We start from the raw sequence: 18476 nt of genomic DNA, 5'->3' as shown, positions 1-18476 counted from the left end.
GTTTTCAGTCTAATGGGGTCTATTAATCTTGAAGAATGAAGATTTTGTTCGGCTTCCATGTTGGCTCTTTTGATTTGGGAATTTTGAATTTTTGAACTCTAATCCAGTACTCTGAGTCTAAATCCAGTTGGTTTTTCTTCTTCCTATTTCCTATTCCCCACAGTTGCCTATTTCCATCAATATTACCAGATAACCACACAGTCAATTATTTTATGCTTCGTTAGGAGTTAGTTGTCACGTGAATCCAACAGGAAGCTCCTCGATGGACTAACTTTACATTCTCTGCCTTTATGTGAAATAAGTATGGAGGCAGGAGGATATTTCAACTTACAAAACCATGCCTGCAAAACACTGAGGGGAATTCTAGAGCCCTACTGTGTGTCCTTTCTAATGATAACTTTGGGTCTTTCTGTCTCTCAGCTGCTGGTCATGTGAGTGATGATGCCGTTCTGCTCATGATGTTATTGACCTATAATTTAAGCACTCAATGAAACTGGCAATTCTTTGAAAGTCCTACTGTCAGCTGCTGTCAATAAGATTCATGGAGCAGATAAATGAAAAGAGACCACCAGCAAAACCACCATTGGAGATGATCACAAAATATTCTCTAGCCAATACTTCAGCAATACTGCAAGTCTTGCATTAAATACAAAGGACTCACACTCACTAGTGATCTTTACCTTGACCAATAACTTTTCAATGCATCCCCCCCCCCAAACAACAATAACAACAACAAAAATCTTTTGAAAAATCTTGCTCATTCCATTTGTACACAAAAAATATCCCCTCCAGCAAGTCTTTGTAATTTTATCATTAAAGGGTGTTGTTTTTAATATGGACTTTGATGAAGCTAAACACAAGAGGAAATGTCTAGTTGTCATGAGGATTACCTGTTTTACATATAAACCACATGTAGGGCAATAGTTCTTAAAGTTGGTTGGGAAGGAAGATATTTTGAAATCAAAATATCTTTTTTTTCCCAACAGAAAACATTTTCATATCAAGGCTGATAAAATTCTCAGGGTAGCCCACAATATGGAATAATTGAATTAACTTGAGTTCTAGGTCCTGGGATTAGGGACCATGGAATGAAACAAGATAAAGATGAATTTTCCCTTTCTACTGGCTGCAGGATTATAATTAGTACATATCTAAAACCAAGAACATTACCTGTATTGAGGACGAATTTGAAGCTTTCTAAGTAAGATCCGAAGTGAAGCAAGGATATTGACTATCACCACTGTTAGTCAGTATCATACCAGAAATACTAGTTATAGCAATGAGACAAGAAAAATTAAATGAAGGAATAAAAATCGGTAATGAGGAAACAAAACTCGCTCTTTGCAGATGATATGATGGTATACTTAGAGAATTAACTAAAAAAAACCTAGTGGAAACAATTAAGAGCTTTAGCAAAGCTGGAAGATATAATATATTAGCCTACATAAATCATCAATATTTCTATATACTACCAACACAACCTGGAAGGATGAGATAGAAAGAGAAATTCCATATAAAATAACTGCAAATCACATAAAATAAGTGGGAGTCTATCTGTCAAGACAAACCCAAGGATTATATGAACACAATTATAAAATACTTTTTATATAAATAAAGACAATTGGAGAGATATTAATGGCTTATGGGTGGACTGAGCCAAAGTAATAAAAATGACAATTCCACCTAAGCTAATTTACTTAGTGCAAACTAGCAAAGGATTATTTTATAAAGCTAGAAAAATAGTAACAAAATTCCTCTAGAAGAACAAAAGGGAAAGATTATCAAGAAAATCAATAAAAAATAATGTTAAGGAAGATAGGACTATCAGTTCCAGATTTCAGACTATATTACAAAGCAGTAATCATCAAAATAGTATGATATTGGCTAAGAAAAAGAGTGTTGGATCAATGGAATAGATCAGATGTACAGTACAGTAGTAAATAATCATAGTGATCTGGTGTTTTATATATCCAAAGATCCAAGCTTTTGGGATAAGAACTCTACAGTTTTAAAAATTGCTGAGAAAACTAGAGAGTATTTTTACAGAAACTAGGCTTAGACCAGCACCTCACACCATACACCAAGATAAGATCAGAATAAATAAATGATATAGATAAAATTGATGATATCATAAGTAAATTGGTAGAATATAAAAAAAAAATGTACCTGTCCTAGCTATGGATAAGGGAAGAATGTATGATCAAAGAGAAGATAGAGGGGATTATGGGAAGTAAAGTGAATAATTCTGATTATATCAAATTTAAAAATGTTTTGCACAAACAAAACTAATGGCGCCCAAATTAGAAGAAAACGAGAACCTTGAGAAAGATGTTTTTTGCAGCAGGTTTCTCTGATAAAGGCCTTATTTTTCAAACACATCAGGAACTGATCCAAATTAATATAGAAAATAGAACTATTCCCCAGTTGCTAAATGGTCGAAGGATTTGATTAGACAGTTTTCAGTAGAAGAAATTCATGCTATCAATAGTTGCTTGAAAATGCTAATTGGGTACAAAGTGCACGGAAGGTACCCTGGGGAATGGCAAACATTTGTTTTAACATGCAATTGACGAAACATAAAATGTTATTTAAAAAAAAGTTTGTGAAGAGGGAAAGTCCATTTAGTCTATGACCCTGGGCAAGTCACTTAACCTTGTTTGCCTCAGTTTCCTCATCTGTAAAATGAGCTGGAGAAGGAAATGGTAAAACCACTCCAGTATATCTTTGTCAAGAACACCCCAAACTGGGTGATGAAGGGTCAGGCACAACTGAACAGCAACAAAATATAAAGTATGTACAGATAAATATAAAATGATTATGGAGAGGCAACTAAGAACATAGCAAGCAAGTGGGGAGGAGAAATTGAGCTGAGCCTTAAGGGGAGCTGGGGGTTCGAGGGATCAGCATTAAGTAAGGAGAACATTTCAGGTATGAGGGACAGACTGCAGAACTTCAGAGGGAGGAGATGAAATAGTTTTGTAAGTCATTCAACAAACATTTATTGAGCATTTTCTATGTACCAGATACTTTTCTAATACTGGGGATATACATAGGAGGAAGGAAGAAAATCCCTTCCCCCAAGGAGTGTCTATTCTAAGGGGAGAACACAGCCCATAAAGGGGAGCTGGGAAGTTGTGGTGGCTGCAGGGTGGAATGAGGTGGAGACTGACAGGAAGTGACACAGAACCTGCCAAAGCTCACTTATGGGAACCCAGAGTCCAAGGAACAACGCTCAAGGTTTTGATGAGAAGGGAACAAGGAATAAGTCTGCCAAGGTAGGCTCGAGCCGAGTGTAAAGGGATTTAACTAAAAGAGGGTTCTCTAGTTTCTGCTAGAGGCAAGAGGGCACTGCTGAACTTGAGGAGGGGAGTGCCAAGGGTCTGGGTGAATCTGGCAGCTTGTGCAGAGAAGGTAGCAGAGGCTGGAGAAGCTGGAGTCAAGGAGACCAATCAGAAGACTTCTGCAAAGCTAAGAGGTGAGGGAGAGCTAAAGCAAGATGTGAACAGAGAGAAATGAATTGATGGATCAGTCAGTCAACAAGTATTAAGCACCTGCCAGACACTGTGCTAAACCTTATATGTGACTGATGTGAGTGACAGCTGGAAAGAATATCAGTGCTAGAGTGAACTTGGAAAAGTCACTTGATGCCTCTGAGTCTCAGTTTCCTCATCTGTTAAAGAGGGTTTTGGACTAGATGCCTCTGAGGCCTTTTCCAGCTCTAGACTGTGACTCTACTGTGGGCTTAAAACAATGTGTTGGCAACTGACTGACTACAGAGCTGGGGTGGGGGAGAGAGAGGGATTCGTGGAGGACCCTGTGGAGCACTAGATGGTAGGAGATGATGGTAGGAGGAGGCTAGGGTTCACTGGGAAACCTAATGAGTCCTCTGTTGGACACATTGATCCACATGATCCACTGAGGGAGGGCCCTCTGAGACTTTCAAAGTTCCTCCCTGCAGAATCAAGTTTGAGAAGCACTGCAGAGCCTTGCGGGCAAAAGCAGAGAACCCTAAACTTAGTACTCCCTCATCCTGCCTTTTCCATGGGGTCCCCAACTCTCTCTACTTCAGAGGAACTGGAGAATCGGACTTCCTGAAGGTGTGTTTACCAACCTTTCCCGCAGCTGGTAGGGCCCACTCTGCCTGATTGTTTAGGGAACTGAGACCCCACCCAAGACTCAGCAGAATGGGCAAGTAAATGAGAATGCAGCAAACTCCCACTCTGCACAGCCAGTAGCCACATAGGCCCCCGGAGTAAGCTTCTTGTAATTGTCACCCAAGCAGGGAGTTCACTTCTTTTTCCTCTCCAATTCTGGAATCCTTGGATCTCTTTCAATGGCTCCCTCAGGCAGGAAACCTGGGAGAATCTCCCTGGCAGCTGATGTCCTCTCCCACTAAAATTGCCTTGGATTTCTTGACAGCTCTGTACTTGAACTAAAGGTCTGAGGTCAGACTCTCATTTTGTATCCTTCAGAGCCCAGAGCAGTGTCTGGCACAGACACAGAATGATTAGTGAGTTGGACGCTGAAATAGTGGGCAGGCATTGTATTTAAAGTTCACACAACCTAGAGTTGAAGCTCATGGCTCCAAATCTCACTTCGGTCCAGCTATGCGATTCCTTAAGTTTCCTCTCTTGTAAAATGAGTGAATGGGAATACTTGCTTTTTAAGGCGCCTTCCAGCCCCAGAACTGTGGTCCTGCCCTGTCCTTTAATGACAAATATGAACCGCCCTTGGGCCTCCCCCTTGAGATCTCTCTGAGATGCAGAACTCCCTGGGTTCTGTGCCCTACAGGACGGAGATGAGGGATATCCCTGACGGACTCCTCTAGGGCCTCCGTTTGGATGCGCCCCCGGTATCGGAGGCCAGGACGGGCAGGAACTGCAGCCCTTCCGTTGGAGAGGCAAGTGTCCTCCGCCGACTAACAGCAAGTGCGGCAGCCGGAACGGGTGAAGGTTCTGTCTGAGAGAGCAGCCAAGGAAGCCGGAGTCCGGGATTGCCCGCCAGATAGTGCCCGGAGGCAGGGCTGGCAGGGCAGGGCTCGGAGGGGCGACGCTGGTGCCAGGTGTAGGTGCCCAGAGAGGGGGATCCCGGGCTGAGCTGAACTGAGCCAAGCTAGGCGGAGTGACGGGCCGGGCCGGGGAGGGGACAGTCTGGGGGAGGGCAGGGACGACTTCTCTGCTTTCCTCTGCGTCTCCGCCCCGCGCACAACCAGACCCTGAGCCGGAGCCCGGCAGAGGCTTCCCGCACCAACCCTCTGCCTCCAGCCCCACCAGAAGCGCGAGGGGCAAGCCTCCCGAGGGGGAGGGAGGCCCTGACTGCTCCTGTCTTCCTACCTGCCCTCGCCCCCGGTCCCTCACAGTGCGCGACCTGGGCCCCCAAGAGCCTAGCGCACCCCGATCTCGAGCCTGTGCAGACAGCACCATGTACGCTGGACGCCGACGGAGGAAACCCGTGCCCAGGACGTGAGTGCCAGGCCCGCGGGAGGGCAGGAGTGTTGGAGGGGAGAGAACGACTTGCCAGATTCGGGCGGGTGGGTGGGGAGATAACTCCGAGCGGCCGTCCATTCCAGGGAAAGGGGCTGGGGTCCCCTGGGAGTAGATGTGACCCCCGGGAATGAGGGATGGCCTGGGTAGAGTGGCGTCCTCTGCGTCCCGGGCTCGGTGTCAGGGTGGGCCCTGGGGTTGAACCTCGGGTGCGGACATGAGACCCTCCCGAGAAGGGAGCGGAACTCTTGAGGCCACCAAAGGGGTCGAGAACAGAAGGCCAGGGTCGGCGAGTCGGAGGAGGATTTTGTACTGACTCGTCCCTTCTGCCCTGGTCTCTTACTGTTCTTTTAAGTCCATTCACGATCCTACCCCTTACCAGCTGTATGCCCTTGGCCAAGTCCCTGCCCTCCCGGAGGGAGCTGTATCCTCATTCTTAACTCACCCCCTTCTCATGGGGAGTAGAAAAAGGTCCCAGCTCAGTTCCTGAATCTTTGCCTGAGAGTCGGGAGTCCTGCTTTGGAGGGTGACTCTGATGCTCCCTGGCTGAGGGACCCTGATCAGACCATCAACCCCCCCACCCCCTTTTGTTTTTCCTTTCTGCACCTCAGGGTCCTCCCTGAAACCGGCTGGGTTTTAGAATCTGTCCATCCCAGACCTGTTCCACATCCAAGACAACTTTTCTCGTGACTTAGAGGCTCCTGGGGTGCTGCTGTGACTTCACTTGGGAGGGATTAGGGGCTCAGGAGACACAGGATGGAGAGCAGGGAGGGGGGATGGAAGTTCACCCCAGAAACACCTCCACTTCCTCAGGCACTGCTGAAGTGGAGTTGCAGAAAAAGGCCCAAGTGCGTGCAAATCTAGTGGCTGCCACACAGCTACCTGGGACTGGACCACCTCTTTAAGATTCAGTTTCTTCATCTGGAAAATGAGGAGGCTGAGACTAGATGACCCTGGGAATCAGATGATCTGGTTTCAAATACTATTTCTACCCATTCCCTCAGTAAGGTTTGGGCAAGTCCCTTCCCCTCTCTGGGCCTCAATATCCTGATCCACAAAAAGACAAGGTTGGACTAAATAACCCTCAATTCCCTTCTTGCCTCTTGGCCCCAGCCACATAGTTTTTTGGGGGGAATGTCCAGTCCTTCACGCTGTTGCTTCTATTGTTTTTCCTTGGTTCTGCGGGGGTGGGGGTGGGATGGTACCAGTTTGCTCTAGGAGTGGGAGGTGCTTGGATCTGCTCCTAGAGGAAGAGGAGCTGGGGGAGAAGGCTACTACACAGCCCACCCCCTCCAGGGTTAACTAGAAGAACCCCGCCCCCCTAACCCCGGTCCATTCCCTACTGTCTGCCCCCTAGGATCGGAAGGTTCAGTTCAGTGTAGGCTATCAGCATCATCAAGCCCAAGGCCACCCCCATGCCCATTTTCCTGAGGAAAAACCAAAGACTAGAGGATTTTCCTAAGATCACTTTAGCTCATCAGTGGGATCTGAACTCATACTCTGTGTTTCCAGCTCTCCAGCTCCCTCCTATAGTTTGCCTGTCCTACCTCCTCCAGCTCCCACAGACTCCATCTCCTGGGACACAAACATTCAGCCCACTTACCATTCTGCAAGCTCGACACATTTTCCCCTAGTCCCCCCATCGCTGTCTGGCCGGGATGGGTAATGGCTGCCATGGAGCTGGCATCTCCAGTCCTGAAAGAGGGTGGCCAAGATCAGCAGGTGCTTCTTCTGTCCTGAGCAGAAGCCCTAGGCTGCTGCTCCCATTTCAGAAAGGATCAAATTTGGATTTTTTCCCATAAAATCCTCCAGTGGGAAGATTTCATTTCAGAAAGAATATTTTCTCTCCTCACTTCTGTATCTTAAGATGGAGCAGAGAACTATGAATCTATGGCATCCAAGCCAGGAGAGAATCCAAGTTTGATTCTTTGTTGTTGTTTGATTATAGAGTGGATAGAGGAATATCCAGATGTGCCCAGATTGTATAGGAGATATATATGATCTGTCCATCTCTGTCCCTGACTGGTGCATAGGAGATATCTACTTTGGATGTAGGGTTTGGAGAGGGGCATAGAACCCCAGACTGTTGATCCTCACTCTGAAACTGTGGGGTCTTAAGAGGACAAAAGATGGAAAGGTGGTGGGACAGAAGGTCTTGGCTCTGCCCTTCTTGGAAGGTATCTTGGTGATCTAGGACTTAGGAAAGGAACACTCTAAGTTCTAGTCATGGAGGCAGCCCCTCAATAAATGTTGTTTGAATTGAATTGGAACCCTGAGAAAAGTGGGCCATTTCCCTGTAGGAGGGGTGAGCTCTCTTATGATCCTTACTTCTACTCCACACCCAGATCAGAAGACTGCCAAACTAAACATCCTGCAGCCTGCCCATTAGCTTCCAGGACAGATGATTTAAAGAAAGCTTGCGGGTGTGTGGTTAGAAGGCCTCTAACAAATACTGGGTCCTCCTCTTCCCTTGTTATCTGAGGACTAGCAAGGGTTGGGAGCAGGAGGGGGAAGGCCTACCATTGTAACATGTCTGCCTTTGCCCCTCCCACCCCCCAACTGCAGGGCCAAGTTGCCTCCCTCTGAAGGTGTCAAGGCAAACCCCTCCAAGCGGCACCGGGAGAGGCTGAACTCTGAGCTGGAGTGCCTGGCCAGCCTACTGCCCTTTCCCAATGAGGTCATCTCCAGCTTGGATAAACTGTCCATTCTCCGGCTTACAGTCAGCTACCTGCGCACTCAAAGCTTCTTCCAAGGTAAGCCCTGAGCCCCTGACTCACTCCAGATCTTGCCCAAGGGGCGTAGAAGAGGCAAGGGACAATCTCCCACAGGGAAAGGGTGGTTACAAAATGCTTTGTTCTCCTCTTTAAAGTGCGTTGGAAATGGCCACTATGATTACTATGACCATCATCATCTGTATCAAATCCGCCTCCCAGATAAGACTTTCCTACCTCATTGGATCTTAGGATGAGTCCATTTCTTGCTCTAGATAAAAACAGATTCAATTCTTTTCCATCATATAAGGAAAAACAAGTGAATTCTGAAATTGCTAAGGCAGGTCAGTTTCCAATGTGAAATATGGGGCTTGCTTGGGTACCTTGGACTATTTCAAAACCAACATGGCACGGAGATGAATACTGAATTCTAGTTCTTTGTAGTAAGTTGGGCGCAGACCTGCAAGAAGGCTAATAAAAGTTTTAAAACCAATTGATTTCCTTTGAAGATATTTCCCCAGTCCAGTTAGATTCCATCTTCCAGAAATGTTTCTCTTTTGTAGTGCAGTTTCTGTAATTCTAGGTTTTCAAATGAGCTTGAAGGAATAAGAGGAAGAAGGAAGTCCTGTCTTAGTGGACTCTGATCTCTCTCCTGAAGGAAAAAAAATCAGTTCTGAAACTCATGGATCAATTAAAAAAAATCCTTCTCTAGAGGAAATCTAGCTAGATTATTGCTCCAGGAAAGAGAAAAATGTAAACACACCTGCCCATCCATTCAAATCACCCTACCAAGCTTGCTTAGAGCTGGCACCTACAATTCTGGCTACAAGACAGTAGCTGTCTTGCCAGGCTCATATCCTTTCCATTTTGACTTAAACTTCTTCCATCATCTCTTTATTTACACCATGCAGCCCATTTTCCATAGCAAGATGGACAGTGTTTCCACTTGAAGATTCTATTTTTGGATATATCTTGCTTTCATTTAAAAAGAGATCTTTGTTGTTTTGGCTGTACCTAATGTTTTCTCCATTTGGAAGTTATTCAGATAAACAATCAAAAATATTTACTGAACATGCTTCCATTCATTGGTTTGAGGAGCATCTGTTTGTTCTGGGATGTCAGCTGCTCCTCCAGATGTATTTTGTGTGTCTGTACATGTTTATATGTATGTGTCTCTATGTGCATTTGTGTCAGAGAATACAACATTGGTAATTGAAGTTCACCAATTCGCACCGCAGAAATCTGGAGAGTGGGCTTTCCAGACATCGCTCATTCCTCGATATTTAGCCTATCTAGTGACTTTTTTTTGGCAAATATACTTTCATTCTCTCTTCCATCTTCCTTTCCTTTTTATAGCCCTTGATACCTTTCGAGGTCTTCTCCAATTCTTGCATCATTGGCACAAAAGTTCTGCAATGTCCTTTGTCAAACTTTGATTTCAAGAATGGTATGGAAATGTATGTATGGTTAGAATGAAGGTCGAAGGACGCTATTGGAAGTCACAATGTGTTCTAAGGATTTTCTCCTTTGCTACTTTGAATTGGTCTTTTAACATTAATAAGGAAGCTAAAACAAGCTGTTATCTAGAAAAGCAATTGTTTTATATTTTTTTCTTGCATCCTTAAAGAATACTATAAATTCTGAACATTTTCATTTGAGTGCAGACTTCTGCACTGTATGAGGTATGCTTTAGGGCATACTTGTTTCTTCTAGGATGTACAATACTCCTCCAGGTATACGCATATGTGTATTGTGAGTTTGTGCATGTATCTTTGACTCTGGGTGATGGATTTGGTAACATGCGCCTATTCATATAAAAGAAATCTAGAGAGTGGGTTTGCCAAGCGTTTCATCATTTGTTTTGCTGCATTCTTTCCAATGACAAATTTATTAAATAAACTTTCATCATCACTATCACCTTCATCATGCCTTCCTTTCTAGAACCTTTAATGCCTTCTCATGTCTTTGCCTATCCTTAATATGATCACTCTGAAGTCATATTTCGCTATGGATGGTTGTAATTTGAAATTGAAGAATGTTTTCAATAAACTATCTAGTGGTATATTAAGTCAATCCATTACATGTCTCATGGCAGTGGGAACTGTGTTGTCTTCAGTTTCAAAGAAACCAAGGAGGAACATAATTTGTTGGCAAATCCGTCTTTTCCTGCATTATTGAATATGGTTATGTTGGGGCCATCGATGCATATTCCAAAAATACCTGTTTGAAAAAGATTTGTTTTTGGCTGGGAAATTTGCCTGCATTTGACATCTCACTCCTCATTTTATTTTGAATATTTTATCTAAATGGGATTGAGCTGAAGTCACTCCATTTCTAGAATCATTAGAAAGAGATATTTCCTCTTTAATGATACCCAGCTAGTCTTTGCTTTCCTTTCTCCTGATAACAATCGAATTTCGCATTTTGAGGGTTTTTTTTTAGATTGAACCCTTCCCCTGAATGAGTAAGCAGTCTGTCATCAAATGAAGCTTTCCCCCACTAATCCTATTTCAGAAAGCATGTCTAATGAATCAGTAGTGAAACAGGAAAAGAAAGTGTGTTGAAAATAGAAATAATAGGAATTGAATTTTTATTGTTGATCAATCATTCAGTAGTTTCTGACCCCATTTGGAGTTTTCTTGGCAAAGATTCTGGAGTAGTTTGCCATTTCCTGCTCCAGTGGGAATTTAATAGACATATGCAATATTTGGGATTTCAAAAAAAAAGTGTGCTTGGAATCATCGAAGTTATTTTGATTGTTTAAAATCCAATGTGCTTTTTTTGTCTTGAGTCGACCATGTTGTTTGTTGGAAGCCAGTGGTGCAGTGCGGCCATTGGGCTCTTCTGGGGCATTAATAATGTAAAACTTGCAGCTAAAGAATTTCGCAAAGGGAGGAGGGGAGTCAGGGATGCCTTAAAACAGCAGCTTTGAAAGGGTTCATCAAGTCACCAAGAATCCCAATGTGTTGATTTTCCACTGGAAATGAAATTCTTCCAAGATAACCATGCCTCCAAATAAGCAAAATGGAGACTAACATGGATGGATCTAGGGAAAGTAGTCCTCACTAATGAGGGTCTTTAAGACTAAAGAATTTTTTAAAAATCCTATAGAGTCTTCAGATGAACAGATGCCATTTTTTGTTTAATAAAATGTGAGTTTCTCGTGATCTTGCCTTAAGGTTAACCCTGGTTAAGGGACATAACGTCTTTGAACCCTAGTTTTGTCATCTTTAAAATGAGGAAGTTTGACACTAAGTTCCCTTTCAACTCAAAATCTATAATCCTATGTCTAAAATAAGCATGCAGCCATGTAAACAAAGGAGAGGTGATTATGGATGGTTCTAGGATGGAGTGTCTTGATGGGTGAGGGTATGGGAAGGAAGAAGGAATAGAAGGAAGGAAACATTTATTAAATGCTTACAATAGGCCAGACATTGTACTAAGTGCTGGAGATACCAACGCAATCAAAAAGAAAGATACTTTCTGTCCTCAGGAACACAAAACAGAAAAGGGATCTGAAAGGGGAAGAAGGAAGAGGGAGATGAAGATACCTAACCTAAATCCATGACACTGAAGCCTAGAAAGTCTGGTCCACCTAGGTCCTTTCCCAAAACACAGACTGTAAGAGAAACTCATCAATGAGAGAATGTTAAGGCATTCATTAATATGAAGGTATAGATACTCAAAATGCACAGATAATTATTTTCATTCAATCAATACAATGCTTTATTTCCAATCTTGGGGTGGTTTTGAGGTCTGGAACCTACCTACCCCTTTTACAGACACAGATAGGAAACAAAATATGTCCCTTGGATGACTAGCAGTTAGGTGACAGTGGATAAAGTACTCTATCTAGACTCAGGAAAGACACCTTGAACTCAATATTTCCAAAACTGAACTCATTCTTTTTCCCCCCAAATACTCTCCCCCTTCCCTATTACTGTAGAGGCCACCACTATCCTCACAGTCCCTCACGTTCACATAATTGGAGTCATTTCTGAATTCCTCACTGTCTCTCACCCCTCCCCATGTATTCAATACTGTGCCAAGCCTTATTGATTTCACTTCTGCAAACTCTTCAGAATATACCCCATTCTCTCCTCTGACGCTGCCCCTACTTTGATGCCAGCTCTCATCACCTCACACCTGGGCTATTGTAATAGCCTTCAGATAGATCTGTCTGCCTCAAATCTCTCCCCACTCCAATCCATCCTCCATTCAGCTATAAAGTGATTTTCCTAAAGTGTAGGTCTGGACATTTTGTCCCACTACTCAATAAAGTCCAGGGACCTCTATCGCCTCTAGGAGCAAATACAAGATGCTCTGAGAGACATTCAAAGTCCTAGCCCCATCCTACTTTCCAGTCTTAGTGAACCTTATACTTTGATCCTGCGACCCTGATCTCATGGCTGTTCCATGAACAAGACACTTGACTCTGGGCACTTCTTCTGGCGATCCCCCTGCCTCAAATGCTCTCCTTTCTCCATTCTAACTACTGACCTCCCTGGCTTCCTTTAATTCTCAATTAAAACCACCCTTTCTACAAGAAACCTTCCCTAACCTCTCTTAATTCCAATGTTATCCCTCTGTTCAGTCCAGCCTATTCATCGTGTCTACAGCTTGCTTTGTGCATGTTTGTTGGCATGATGTCTCCGCTGTTAAATAGCAAGCTCATAAGGGTAGTGATTTTCTTTTGACTTTTTTGTGTCCCCCAACACTTAGCATAATGCCTGGCACATAGTAGGCATTAAATAAGTGATTATTAGTTGATCATAAGAAAATTTGAGTTCAAATCTTGCTTCAGATGTTCACTAGCTGTGAAATCCTGGGCATATCACTTCACCTCTGACTTAGTTTTCTCATTGGTAAAATGGGGATAATAATAATATTTACCTTGGATAAAATGAGGTCATGTATATAAAGCCATTGTTATTTCATCCGATCACTTTTGTTCCTGTTCAGTTATTTCAGTCATGTCTGATTCTTCAGGACCCCATTCAGGGCTTTGTTGGCAAAGATACTAAAATTCTTTGTCATTTTCGTCTCCAGCTCATTTCACAGAGGAGGAAACTGAGGCAATCAGGGCTAAATGGCTTGCCTAGGGCCACACGACTAGTTATTGTCTGAGGCCAGGTTTGAACTCAGGAAGGTGAGTCTTAGGTCTCAGGTCATAAATTAGGTGCACTCTCCAAAGATCCATGTTTTATCACCCACAGGGAGTCTGCACAAAGTAGTGACTTTGAACCAATCTGTAAGATATTAAGTAGGGTGTAATATAGAACCAGTTACCTTTTTGGACTCATTACCATTAACTTTTCAAAATTAAAAAATGCCTATAACATCCCAATCTGCACAATGGGATAAGCTTCTGGAGGGCAGGGTACAGAAGTATCTCATTTTGTTTTGAAAAGAAACTCAACAAATCCTTTGGAGAAACAAGGAAAATAGAATTGAATTATTTTAGTCCTGTTATTTTTTTCTCCTGTTAGGCAGATTCTAAGTGTTCCCTGTTTGGAAGCAATTTGAAGGCAATTCTTTTGATGTCTGATATCTTAATACCTACTTCCTCAGAGGTGAGCCTGCAAAAAAGCTGTGTTGAGGAGGGTACCTCTGTATGTGGAGTGAGGATGCCCTCCTGTAACAGGAAGGCAAAGCTGAGGAAAGTCATGGAGGCAGGTTTGCTATGGATGGTTAAAAATGGATCCCTGGGAAGAATCTTCATCTCAGGTGCTGAGCACTCCTTTTCTACACACTAAAATTTCATTTCTTTCAGATGGTGCCAGATCAGAAACCTTTAGTAAAAGTAAAATTCCCCTTTTGTACTTGGAAATGTGAGTAAAAAGCTATTACCAACTCATAAAACTACTATTACTCCTCTGAGCTAGTCCCCAGAAAGCCCAGTGGCATCCAGAGGAGAGCAACTCAGGGCCACGATTTAGAGTTCCACTTCTTTCATTCCAAACTAACTCACTGCAGCCAAGGCCACAGCCCTAAGGATTCTTGTTGAAGGGAGAGTAGGGGACAAGTTGTTGTCAGGAGACCTGGAATACTTTGCTGAGTTGTTCAGATCAAATCATCTGTGGGGGATTAGTGGGAACTCGATCCACTCTAGGATCTTGAACAGGGGCATGCACTGTAGGAGACAGTCCCATCTGGACTGGAAGAAGTGGCCAGACAAGAGGAGGCTGGGGGAGTGGGCAGAATGCTGGACTTGGAGCATGGGCATCTCAGTTACAATTCTAGCTCTACCACTTACTTAGTAACTACTTATCAGACCTTGGAGAGACATCTGGAGTCAGGGACCTAGGTTCAAATTCACTGTTTGACATTTGCTCATTTTGGATTGCTGGGCAAGTCACTCCAACTCTCTCTCACCTTCAGTTTCTTCATATGAAAAATAAAGCGGTTGGATTAAATGATTTTTAAAGTTCTTTCTAGCTTTGAAGTCAGGAACTCTGAGGTTCAAAGCAAGAGTTCAAGATTAAGATCATAGAAAATGTGTGTGTGTGTGTGTGTGTGTGTGTGTGTGTGTGTGTGTTCATCCTTCATTGCGGAAGAAGACCATGCCATCAGAGAAATAATGATATGACTTGCACTTGACTTTGTTTTGAGTGATGGAGGGCTGGGCAGGTCACCAGCCTCACTTCTCCTCCAGGGCCATCTGAATCCAGTGACCAGATATTCATCAGGATGACTGGAGATGACCCAAGATGAGGCAATTGGGTTAAGTGACTTGCCCAAGGTCACACAGCTAGTGAGTGTCAAGTGTCTGAGGTGAGATTTGAACTCAGGTCCTCTTGACTCCTGCACTACTGCTCTATCCATTGCACCACCATTTGGAGTTAGAAAGGACTTCAGCAGGCATCTAGTTCAATCAGCTTGTTTTAATTAGTAAATAGGCTCAGAGAGGTCCATAGGATTGCGATTTTGGGACGGAAGAGGTCATCTGACCCAACCTGATCATTTAACAGATGGGGAAACAGACTGAGACAGATGACGTGATTTGTCCAGATTGTGTAAGGTCATGTCAGAATGGAGACTTGAATTCTGAACACCTTTGCCAAGGTCCCACAAGTATGTATATCTATGTGTTTGTATGTACATACATACACATGTACATGTGTAGTCATACACACACATATATATACACACATGTATTATGTATATACACAATATACATATACACATATGCATATATATGTGTGTGTACACACATATCTATATCTATCAGAGACAAGATTCACAAGCAGATCTTCTGATGAAATGCTTTCCTATTTTATGGAAATAAGTTTCTTTCTAGTTCTTTGCTCTGTAAGAACCAAGCCAGAACAAAGCCCCAAGCTAAGAAGTCGAAGGTTTGACAGGCATAATTGTCATGGGAGAAGATCTGACTGTTTACCCACTGAATCTTTAAGTGTTTGTGGGTGGGAGAGGGCAGCGATCTCACTGTGCCCCTGGCTAGCTCTGAGACGCTGCTTAATTCCTGGAGCCCAAACACGCTTTCCTGCTGTTGTGTGCTAGATGCACTCACTCATTCTCCAAGCCCGGCTGCCTCTCGGTGGGAGGTCTCCCATGTCTAGAATCCGCTTTTTGTGACCCCCTGGAGTGAGAGATGTTGTATTTTGGTGTCCTGAATAATGAAAGACTGCAATCTGGGCATGTGTGACAGCGTGTCCTGTCCGAGGTAAATTCTCAGCATGTAATGTTAACAGACAAGTCAGCCTGAGAGCTAGTGACTAGATCTGGAGGCACTAGTAGAGAAATCATGTTTATTCCACAGAAAAGAAATAACAAAAGGTTTATTTAAAATTCTGTGTAAGACCCCCTGTTGATGCGGTGCTCATACAAATGTATTTCAGTGTGATATCTTCCTTTCCGATCTGTTGCTGGGAGTCAAGCATGTCCAAATACAATTAAAGAGGAAAACGAAGTGAGGTCCTTTTCTGATTACTGCTGTACTTTGATGCATCTATGATCTCCTCACTGCAGATTGCAGCCTATCTATGCCTTCTCTTCCTGTTTGACTTTTGGTTATGTCTTTTCTGGAATCTGAAGTGTGGATGGGTGAAGGATGTAGTTCCGAGGGACATTTCGTATTTTTTGTGGATTCATGGGTTTTGAAGGCCAAATACATCATCAAAAAGTGTCTAGCCTCCTTATCACTCTTAGCACTAGAATAGATTAGACCATGAATGGTACGTTTCTGGGAGGGTATGGAGAGCTTTTCCAGACTAGTAGATATTGCTAGAGTTTGTGCTCATCTCAAAAGGGCCTTGAAGAGCCCACATCAACATCTCTCCCCCTCTTCATTCCCAATGAGTGAGGTGTGGTAGAAGTGATTGTCATCATTGTGCCTAATTAAACATTTCTAGGAATGTCCTTGGACATTTCCTTTTAAGTATTTATGATTTAGAGAGAAGACATGGCCCTAGGTGGTTACAAGCAGATGTTTGGGGATTTTCTTCCCTGAATGTGTGAGTGTATGAGGACTACAAAAGGGTCAGTGATGTCAAAACCTTTAGGAAAAGGTCAAAAAAGGCCTTTGACAGGTCACTGGGTTTGTAAGGAAGACTCTTCCAATTAAAGTTACAGTTCAAAACAGCATTCATAGAGAGTTTTTGTAGGTGCTGCACAGCGAGGTCATGGGACTGAATGTCAGGCAGATGACCCTGTGTGCTTGACAGAGCAGCCTGACATGGAAGGGGAGGACAGTCAATGTTTGTGGAGTTTAAAAGACAGGTCTTAATAGCTAGGAAGTGCTATTTCTTTTCCAGATAACCTCTGGCATGCCTCTCCAGAGGAAGAGTTCAATTGTGAATCTCAGGGCCACTCACTCTCAGACTAGGGAAGGGCTCTCAGAGTTCATTGGGTTTTACCCATACTTGGTTATTTCAATTTCATTCAATAATCTTTTATTAAATTATTTTTATGTCTATTAGACCCTGGAAAGTGAAATCAACAAATAAACAAAAACTGATACATGCCTTTAGGGTGATCACATCACTATCGCAATTATGCATAGTCCATCCCCTTAACTGTGGGTGTCCCCAAAGGCTGTTATGAGCTCTGTTGCCTTCTCCCTATGTCATCATTTCTCATGGACTCAACCATCCTATCATTCAAATGATGTTAAGATCTAAAGCACCAGTCCTGGTCTCTCTCCTGAGCATCAGTCTCATGATAATTGTTTTTCAAGACATCTCAAATTGTATCTCAAATATGAGATAAATGTCTACAACAGAGCTTATTATCTTTCTTCCTAAACTCCTCCATTTTTAAACTTTCCCATTCTTTTCAAGGACATCATCTTTCTCCCAGTCATCCAGGCTCGCAGTCTCACAGTCACAGTGATTTCCTGGACTCATTTATATATACATACACATATATACATGCATACATATACATATATGTGTGCATATAAGTATATGTATATATTTGTATGTGTACATATATATATATGCTAGTAAATGAATTTATATGTGTATATATACCCATATAAATCCATTCACTAGCCCCTTTTATTTTTATAAGGTAATTTAGTCCATTTACACTTGAGGTTTGTCATATCAAATTGGCGTTATCTGTCATACTTTGTTAAATTACTTATTTTGCCAGAAGAAGATATAGTTTCCCTTCTAAAATTTATACCAAACATTCCCCAAACATTTTATAATTTATGTGTGTTATGTTTTATGCTTTAGGTTTAATAACAACTCCAATCCTATCCCTATCCTCATTTAAAATAGGAGTTTACTTTTTGGGATTGTTCATTTCCTCACCTCTCTACCATCACTATTCTACCCACTTTTCTTACATTAGACATACAATTAATTTATTCATTCATTTTTAATCTCCCTACTTCTGTCCCCCTTAAGTAAGAGAGTATTGGCCAGCAGGTAATCCTACATTATACTACTGTTGTATTTTAGTCTTCTATAGCTAATTACATTAAGACTGTTCCTAACTCGTCACAACTATAAAACATGTAATGAATAGAGAACAATTTAATTTCAAAGTATTTTTTCCAATTTCTCTTTTTTCCTTTAATTCCTTCAGTGTGTCCTTTATCCATTTTATTATATCTTGAAAAAAAATCTGCCTTTCTTCCTTATACTTTGCATAATCTTGTTGTAATTAATTTTTCTACCAGAGTTTTGGTCCTGACTTCTTTATATCCATATTTTTTTTTCATTATGTCTGAATGTTTCTTTGGTCTGCCTTAGATACTTTTGGTACAGTTTCAGTGATGTTTTGATTTTCTTTCAAGGATTTATGGTAGATT

At 42.5% G+C, this 18476-nt stretch overlaps 1 protein-coding gene across 2 annotated transcripts in view; it reads left to right on the top strand.

The window, feature by feature from the left end:
• The first annotated feature begins 5173 nt into the window (after window positions 1-5173).
• Window positions 5174-18476, top strand: part of LOC140525356 (aryl hydrocarbon receptor-like) — a 74822-nt gene continuing 61519 nt past the window's right edge. The window contains exons 1-2 of one of the 2 annotated variants that reach the window (XM_072640693.1): window positions 5174-5462; window positions 8049-8236. In XM_072640693.1, the coding sequence (XP_072496794.1) occupies window positions 5422-5462; window positions 8049-8236 (229 nt within the window). In that variant the 5' untranslated portion in view covers window positions 5174-5421. Of the gene's footprint in view, window positions 5463-8048; window positions 8237-18476 lie in introns of those variants that run through there. The other variant, XM_072640694.1, reaches the window with a different exon arrangement.

Source organism: Notamacropus eugenii, chromosome 2 (assembly GCF_028372415.1).
Source record: "Notamacropus eugenii isolate mMacEug1 chromosome 2, mMacEug1.pri_v2, whole genome shotgun sequence".
Taxonomy (NCBI): Eukaryota; Metazoa; Chordata; class Mammalia; order Diprotodontia; family Macropodidae; genus Notamacropus; species Notamacropus eugenii.
The sequence above is the reverse complement of the archived record's forward strand: the minus strand, read 5'-3'. Positions and strand labels throughout refer to the sequence as shown.